General features: G+C 38.9%; 1 protein-coding gene across 1 annotated transcript; it reads left to right on the forward strand.

Annotated features, from left to right (window-relative positions):
• The first annotated feature begins 563 nt into the window (after nucleotides 1-563).
• Nucleotides 564-1686, forward strand: LOC122747323 (60S ribosomal protein L12-like). The gene is made up of 2 exons (XM_043993418.1): nucleotides 564-617; nucleotides 1309-1686. The coding sequence occupies exons 1-2, from the start codon at nucleotides 564-566 to the stop codon at nucleotides 1684-1686; spliced, it is 432 nt and encodes a 143-aa protein (XP_043849353.1).
• Nucleotides 1687-9061: the final 7375 nt, after the last annotated feature.

Genomic DNA, 9061 nt, shown 5'->3' on the forward strand with positions numbered 1-9061 from the left:
AAAAGGCACAACCTGACTGCATTCCAGAGCATCTCTTTCCACTTGCTGTGCCTGGAACTTTTTTAGCCTCCTCCTGCATACTAACGGACCTTCTTCTAGCGTTCCCTCACTGAAAAGCCCCCCTGCACCATATCAGCCTCCGTCCCTTCTTGCTCTTAATTTTTTCTCCTTCCCTGTCTCTTAGTGCTCCAACCTCTCTGTGCTCTTAATCTTCGCTTTCTCCAACCTGTACCCTGTGCTGACCGCTTCTGTGCTCTCTGCTGCCTCCCTCAGCTTTCTCCAAACTGCTGTACCATCTCCTGTTCTGTCCCTTCTCTTACAGACCTCTCAGGGTCTCTAGTCTCCGAGTCCTCCTTAATCTTGTCAACCCCCTGTATATATATCTTCCTTCTAACCCCTCAAATCTCGGGCTCCCTGCGCCCCGACACACACCAAGCTAATCTGCCAGCCTCACTGGGGCTGCGGATGGGGGCGGGGGATGCTCGAGTGACCCCTGTATACCACACCCAGGGCTCCACGGGCCCATGCCCCCTGCTGTGTGCCCAGGGACCTCTGCACGGGCTATGCCAGAGGCTGGCCTGGACGAGCCCGGGATCTCTTGGACAGATCCGCTCAGGGTAAAGGGAGCTGGGGCTTTTTCCTCTAGCTGTCTGACCTGGTGTCTTGTACAGCCCATGGGGCTTTTTTTGGCTCAACTGAAGTGGAGAGGGAGGGGCACCAGCCCCACCCACACAGAGAAGAAAAACCTGAAAGCCTAAGGCTTTCTTATTTCAGTCTCTAAAGGTAGGGTCCCCAAATCAAAATAAATTTCCACAACTTGAAATTAAGAATATTAATTTGGAGCTATGTAAATGATAGACTGGAAGTATTAGAGATTGTATCCCAGAATTTTAGATTTCAAAATGTTATTCAGAGGATAAAAAGTCCAAGTCATACCTGAACAGGAATCATCAATACAATATTAATAATGTGGTCACCTATGTTAAAGATCTCTAATAGAAAGAATTTCATTACCTAACAAGGAAGACTATTCTATATCCTTATATCAAGTCTAAATTTTCCTCTTTGTAATTTCCACTCATGGTACCTACTCATTCCTACTAGGACCAAGCAAAATAAATCTCATCTTGTTCTATGTGATAACCCTTCAAAAATTTGAAAATAATTATCATCCTTTTTGGCTCCCAGCTCATGGTGGTGAGAGTGCAACTTCTTTTGTTCCTCCCGAATCTAGGTTCATCTGACAGCAGCAGCCACTCCGCAGTATCCAGGCTGAGCTTCCATCTTCATCACCACTGTGCCACCTAATTTGATCCAAATGAAATTAAAGTCATGTTTTTAACATGTACTGTTGGTGAAGTTGGTGCCACATCAGCTTTGGACCCCAAAATTGGTCTCTTGGGTGTGTCTCCCAAAAAGGTTGGTGATGGCATTGCCAAGGCAACCAATGACTGGAAAGTGCAAAGGATCACAATGAAACTTACCATTCAGAATAGACAGGCCCAGATTGAGGTTGTGCCTTCTGCTTCAGACTTGATCATCAAAGCCCTAAAGGAACCTCCTCAAGACAGAAAGAAGCAAAAAATTATTAAACACAATGGAAACATCAAGCTTGATGTTGGCAGGCATCCTCATGATGTCATTGTTGACATCAATAGTGTTGCTGTGGAATGTCCAGCAAGTTAAGCTACAAAGGAGACTATTGCAATAAATTAACATTTGACAACAGACAGAGGCTCTTTATTTTTCAGTCTGGAAATTTTTTTGTTTCAGAAGCTACCACGCATTCTGGGGAATTACTGTGTTGATTTAATTCTTTTAGTCCTCTTGCTCTGCAATGACTTTTCAGCTACTTTGTAGTTCATTGGGAGGAGGGTTAGTGTCACAAGAGCAGGGAAGTTGTTGGAGCATCTTGGCGTTAGGGCTATAAATTGAGAGAAGACTGACCAGACAAGCCAAAAATTGCTCCAGAGGTGAGCAGAGTTTGACATATTTGCAGAATGATAGGAAAGAGGCTGCCCATTTGCCTTTAAAACTTTGAGGGTTTGGGGTGGGGCAGTGAGGATTCCCTCAATAGCAAATGCAGGAGGGTTCAGTTCAGTTAATGGCAATAAAAACTGCTGAGGTTCTAAAGAAATAACCATAGGTACAAGATTTTTGCACAAATAGTATGGGTTTATGCTAGCATGTTTGTATGTAATCAACAATGCATAATTTTTTTCTAAAAAAAAATTAAAATAGTTATCATGATTGACCTGGGCTTTCTCTTCTCCCAGTTAAACATGCCCAATTCCTTCACCTGAACCTTATTGGACCCTAGTACCCTTCATCCATCCTGGTTACTTTCTTGAGAGTCTCTTCAGTTTATCAGGTTTTTTTTTTATATATAATGAATCTGTGTTAAGGGGATTAATGTGCTTCAACCCAACCTCACTGAATTAGGTCTCTGGGAATGTTTTAGAGGATGCAGTATATTGGAGTTTTTAAATAATCTTCTCAAGGGCTTGTGGGTGTGATGTATAAATGTGACTGTGTACAGGGGACTTTCAACATAAGGAGAGCAGAAAGATAGATGAATGTGTGCTGCATTTAAGAAGGGTTCTCTCCATATCCTGCCCTTCCAGGATATGTGCATCCAGTGAAGAAACTTCCCTTTCCATGAGAAGAGAAACATTCTTTATAAGGTATAAGCAGCAAAATGAGAAAGATGCCATGCATTCTAGGATATGAGGATTGTGGAGAGAGAATAGGCAAATAATGAAGGTTCCTACTGCATTTAGAATGATGAATAAGAATTCAAGCATCCAGTCAGTGAGGACTGTGTGAGTGACTGAAGTGACTCCTTTACTTGCACCTACTAGAGTGAAGAGATTTGCTTAAGTACCAGGATTTTCTTTTTATTTCAACCTGCAAGGAAAATCAGTAAGAAAGTAATTTGCAAAAAGAAATTGAGGTAATTACTTTTTTTTTTAATGTATGAGGTATTTTATTTTTTCCATTACATGTAAAGATAGTTCTCAACTTTTGTTTATACATGCTTTACAATTTCAGATTTTTCTCCCTCCCTCCCCTCCCTCCCCCCTCCCCTAGACAGCAGGTAATCTGATATAGGCTATATCTATATATCTCTATACATATACATATATATATATATATACACACATATATATATATACATATACACATATATATATACACACATACATAATAACATTAATCCTATTTCTGCATTAATCCTGTTACAAGAGAAAGAACCAGAGCAGTGATGCAAAACCTCAAAATAGAAAAAAAAAAACCAGCACCCAAAACAAAAAAAAATAATATGGTTCAATCAGCATCTATACTCCACAGTTCTTTCTTTCTTTTTTTTTTCTTGGATTTGGAGATCCTCTTCTATCATGATTTCCCTGGAACTCTTCTGTACCATTTCATTGGTGAGAAGAATATAGTCCATCACAGTAGGTCAACACTCATTGTTGATGGTACTGTGTACAATGTTCTTCTAGTTCTGCTCATCTCACTCATCATCAGCTCACGTAAGACCCTCCAGGTTTCTCTGAACTCTTCCTGCTCATCATTTCTTACAGCACAATAGTATTCCATTGTATTCATATACCACAACTTGTCCAGCCATTCCCCAATTGATGGGCACCCCCTCAACTTCCAATTCCTTGCTACCACGTAAAGAGCAGCTATAAATATTTTTGTACATGTGGGTCCCCTTCCCCCTTCCATGATTTCTTTGGGCAAAAGACCTAAAAGTGGGATTGCTGGGTCAAAGGGTATGCACAGCTTTATCGCCCTTTGGGCATAATTCCAAATTGCTCTCCAGAATGGTTGGATCAGCTCACAGCTCCACCAACAATGCATTAGTGTTCCAATTTTCCCACAGCCTCTCCAACATTTATTATCTTCCTTTTTTTGTCATTTTAGCCAATCTGATAGGTGTCAGGTGGTACCTCAGAGTTGTTTTAATTTGCATCTCTCTAATCATTAGAGATTTAGAGCATTTTTTCATATGGGAATAGATAGCTTTGGTTTCTTCATCAGAAAACTGCCTGTTCATATCCTTTGACCATTTCTCAATTGGGGAATGACTTGGATTCTTATAAATTTGATTTAATTCCCTATATATTTTAGAGATGAGGCCTTTATCAGAAGCACTGGCCTCAAAAATTGTTTCCCAGCTTTCTGCCTCCCTTCCAATTTTGGATGCATTGCTTCTGTTTGTACAAAAATTTTTAATTTAATATAATCAAAATCATCCATTTTGCATTGTATAATATACTCTATCTCTTGTTTGGTCAAAAACTGTTCTCCTTTCCAAAGATCTGATAGGTACACTATTCCTTTCTCTCCTAATTTACCTATGGTATCACCTCTTATGTCTAAATCATGTATCCATTTTGACCTTATTTTAGTATAAGGTGTAAGATGTTGGTCTATGCCTAATTTCTGCCATACTATCTCTAATTTATCTCCGTTGCATATAATACTTGCTGATGGCTTTAGGTAGATACTGTTTATTATTCTAAGGAAAGCTCCCCCTATTCCTAAACTCTCTAGTGTTTTTATTAGGAATGGGTGCTGTACTTTGTCAACAGCTTTCTCTGCATCTATTGAGATAATCATATGATTTTGGTTGGTTTTCTTATTGATGTGGTTGATTATGTTAATAGTTTTCCTAATGTTGAACCAGCCCTGCATTCCTGGTATAAATCCCACCTGGTCATAGTGTATTATGCTGGTGATCACTTGCTGTAATCTCCTTGCTAATATCTTATTTAAGATTTTAGCATCAATATTCATTAGGGAAATTGGTCTATAATTTTCTTTCTCTGTTCTTGCTTTGCCTGGTTTTGGTATCACCACCATATTTGTGTCATAAAACGAATTTGGTAGAACTCCTTCACCTATTTTTCCAAATAATTTGTATAATATTGGAATTAATTGTTCTTTAAATGTTTGGTAAAATTCACCCGTAAACCCATCTGGCCCTGGGGATTTTTTCTTAGGGAGTTCATTAATAGCTTGTTCAATTTCTTTTTCTAATATGGGTTTATTTAAGGATTTTATTTGCTCTTCAGTTAACCTGGGCAGTTTGTATCTTTGTAAATATTCATCCATTTCATTTAGATTGTCAAATTTATTGGCATACAGTTGGGCAAAATATTTCTTAATTATTGCTTTAATTTCCACTTCATTGGTGGTAACATCACGCTTTTCATTTTTGATACTGGTAATTTGGTTTTCTTTCTTTTTTTTAATCAAAGTAACCAATATTTTATCTATTTTATTGGTTTTTTTCATAAAACCAGCTCTTAGTTTTATTGATTAATTCTATAGTTTTTTTGCTTTCAATCTTATTAATTTCACCTTTAATTTTCAGGATGTCTAATTTAGTGTCTAATTGGGGATTTCTAATTTGTTCTTTTTCTAGCTTTTTAAGTTGCCTGCCCAATTCATTAATCTCCTCTTTCTCTTTTTTATTCATGTAAGCATTTAGAACTATAAATTTCCCCCTAAGCACTGCTTTGGCTGCATCCCATAGATTTTGGTATGTTGTCTCATTATTGTCATTCTCTTGGATAAAGTTACTGATTGTTTCTATGATTTCTTGTTTGGCCCATTCATTCTTTAGAATGAAATTATTTAGTTTCCAATTGATTTTCATTCTACTTTTCCCTGGCTCTTTCTTACATGTAATTTTTATTGCATCATGATCTGAGAAGGATGCATTTACTATTTCTGCCTTTCTACATTTGACTATGATGTTTTTGTGCCCTAATACATGGTCAATTTTTGAAAATGTGCCATGTACTGCTGGGAAAAAGGTATATTCCTTTCTATCCCCATTCAGTTTTCTCCAGACATCTATCATGTCTAACTTTTCTAGTAATATATTCACCTCTTTCACTTCTTTCTTATTTATTTTTTGGCTAGATTTATCTAATTCTGAGAGGGGGAGATTCAGATCCCCCACTAGTATAGTATTACTATCTAATTCCTCTTGTAACTCATTTAACTTCTCCTCTAAGGACTTGGATGCTATACCACTTGGCGCATACATATTGAATATTGATATTACTTCATTATCTATAGTATCTTTAAGTAAGATGTAATTTCCTTCCTTATCTCTTTTAATGAGATCTATTTTTGCCTGCACTTTGTCTGAGATAAGGATTGCTACCCCTGTCTTTTTTACTTTAGCTGAGGCATAATATATTTTGCTCCAGCCTTTTACCTTTACTCTGTGTGTATCTCTCTGCTTCAAATATGTTTCTTGTAAACAGCATATTGTAGGGTTCTGGTTTTTAATCCACTCTGCAATTCACTTCCGTTTTATAGCAGAGTTCATCCCATTCACATTCACAGTTATTATTACTGACTGTCTATTCCCCTCCATTCTATTTACCCCCTTTGTACTTTTCCCCCCTTCTTTCACCCTATTCCTCCTCACCGACATTTTACTTCTTACCCCTGCCTCACCCGATCTGCCCTCCCTTTTTATCACCCCCCTCTCTTTTTTTTACCCTTTTCTCCCTTGCTTTTGTCCTCCCTTCTATCACTGCCCCTCTTTCCCTTCCCCTTTTGTTTCCCTAAAGAATGAGTTAAGTTTCTTTATCCCAATGAACGTATATGTTATTCCCTCTTTGAGTCAAATCTAATGAGAATAGGGTTGAAACCATGTTCCCCCCTCCTTTCTTTCCTTCTATTGTAATAGGTTTTTTCCACCTCTTCATATGATATAATTCATCCCATTCCACCTCCCCTTTCCTCTCCTCCCCATAGACTCCCTATTTATCCCCTTAATTCTTTTGTATCATCACATCAAAGACAATTTATATTTATACCCTCTATATAAATTCCTTCTCTCTGCCCAAATACATTTACAATTCTTAAGAGTTATGAGTATTATCTTCCTGTGTAGGGATATAAACAGTTTAACCTAATAGGGTAACTTTTTTTTTCCCCTCTGTTTACCTTTTTAAACTTCTCTTGAGTCTTGTATGTTGAGATCAAATTTTCTATTCAGTTCTGGTCTTTTCACCAGGAAACATTGAAAGTCCCCAATGTCATTAAATGTCTATCTTTTCCCCTGATAGAAAATGCACATTTTTGCTGGGTAATAGATTCTCGGCTGAAATCCAAGCTCCTTTGCCTTCCTGAATATCATATTCCAAGCCTTGCGGTTCTTTAATGTTGAAGCTGCCAGGTCCTGAGCAATCCTGACTGTGGCTCCATGATATTTAAATTGCTTCTTTCTGGCTGCTTGGAGTATTTTCTCCTTCATCTGATAATTCTGGAATTTGGCTACAATGTTCCTTGGAGTTTTCCTTTTGGGGTCTCTTTCAGGAGGTGATCAGTGGATTCTTTCAATGATGATTTTATCCTCTGACTCTATGATATCAGGGCAGTTCTCCTTAATAATTTCCTGGAATATGGTGTCTAGATTCTTTTTCTGGCCATGGCTTTCAGGCAGCCCAATGATTCTCAAATTGTCTCTCCTCGATCTGTTTTCCAGATCAGTTGTCTTTCCAATGAGGTATTTCACATTTTCTTCTATTTTTTCATTTTTTTTATTCTGCTTGACTGATTCTTGGTGTCTCATGGATTCCTTATTTTCCAACTGTCCCACTTTAATTTTTAAGGCATTGTTTTCTTCAGTGAGATTATGCACCTTTTTTTCCATTTGGCTAAGTGAATTTTTTAAGGTATTGTTTTCTTCAGTGAGATTATGCAGCTTTTTTTCCATTTGGCCAAATGAATTTTTTAAGGCTTTGTTTTCTTCAGCTTCCTTTTCCAAGCTGCTGATTCTTTTTTTCATAGTTTTTTTGTTTTGCTTTCATTTCTCTCCCCATTTTTTCTTCTACCTCTTGCAATTGATTTTTAAAATCCTTTTTGAGCTCTTCCAGGAAGGCTTTTTGTTCTTGCGACCAATTCACCTTCCCTTGTGAGGCTTCAGATGTAGACAATTTGAGGCTATTGTCCTCATCTGAGTTTGTGTTGGCTTCTTCCCTAATTGATACAGAAGCTCTCAATGGAGAGGGCTCTTTTTTGCTTCTTACTCATTATTGCAGCTTATTTATTTATTCTTTAAGTTGAGGTCTGCTCTGGGGGCACCAGGGTCCCTGTTTTGGGCTTCTTGTGCAGGTGTATAGGTGCTGTGTGACCGGGCTTTTACTCTGAGGCCTTTATGGTGTGTGGAGATGCCCCACCCTGCACTTCCTGTCTGATTGTGCTTGGCCAGCCAGGCACCAGACCCCGGCGTCTGATCCCGCCGTTCGTGGCCCTCCGTGCCGGTGCAGGTAGGTTTTCCCACTGTCCTTCTTGGCCACCAGATTTTTGAGCCAGGTTCCAGGAGCCTCAGTTGTTCGGCTGTGGCCCGCAGCTCCTGCTGACTTGCCCCGACCCCCTTGGCGCTGAGTTGCTGCCCTGTGCTGGGCCTCCCTTTTGCCTGAGTCAGACTGACCTTTTCCTGAAGTCTTCTAAATTATCTCTGGTTGGAGGACTGTGTCTTTCTGTCTCTTTGCAGGTTCTGTAGTTTGAGAATCCGTCCAGAGGCTTGATTTAATGTTCGTTTTGAGGGAACATAAGGAGAGCTCAGGCAGCTTGCTGCTTCCTCCCCGCCATCTTGACTCCGCCCCGAGGTAATTACTTTTTTTAAAAAATTTTATTTACTTATTGTGGGGCAATGCAGGTTAAGTGACTTGCCCAGGTCATATAGCTAGTAAGTGTCAAGTGTCTGAGGCTGGATTTGAACTCAGGTACTCCTGAATCCAGGGCCAGTGCTTTATCCACTGCTCCACCTAGTTGCCCCGGTAATTATTTTTTAATGCATATGTTTGTGCTTACCTTGAATTCCTTTTTAGAAATCTAATCCAAGTATACTGCCTAAATAATCTTCTGAAGAAACTAAAGATTCAGAGGAAAGCTCCTTGTGGCTAATGCCCCTTAAAGAAGTTGCTAGAGGTTCCTGCTTATCCCAGAACATAGTCATTCTGCAGATTTTCTGTCTCTTGATTCTACTATTAATCATTACAGTTATGAAATTTGATTT

Source organism: Dromiciops gliroides, chromosome 3 (assembly GCF_019393635.1).
Source record: "Dromiciops gliroides isolate mDroGli1 chromosome 3, mDroGli1.pri, whole genome shotgun sequence".
Classification (NCBI taxonomy): Eukaryota; Metazoa; Chordata; class Mammalia; order Microbiotheria; family Microbiotheriidae; genus Dromiciops; species Dromiciops gliroides.

Coding starts and splice junctions, on each gene's coding strand:
- LOC122747323 (XM_043993418.1), top strand. CDS start 564: ATGCCAGAGGCTGGCCTGGACGAGCCCGGGATCTCTTGGACAGATCCG. Junction 618..1,308: donor CTTGGACAGATCCGCTCAGG/GTAAAGGGAGCT, acceptor TGTGCCACCTAA/TTTGATCCAAATGAAATTAA.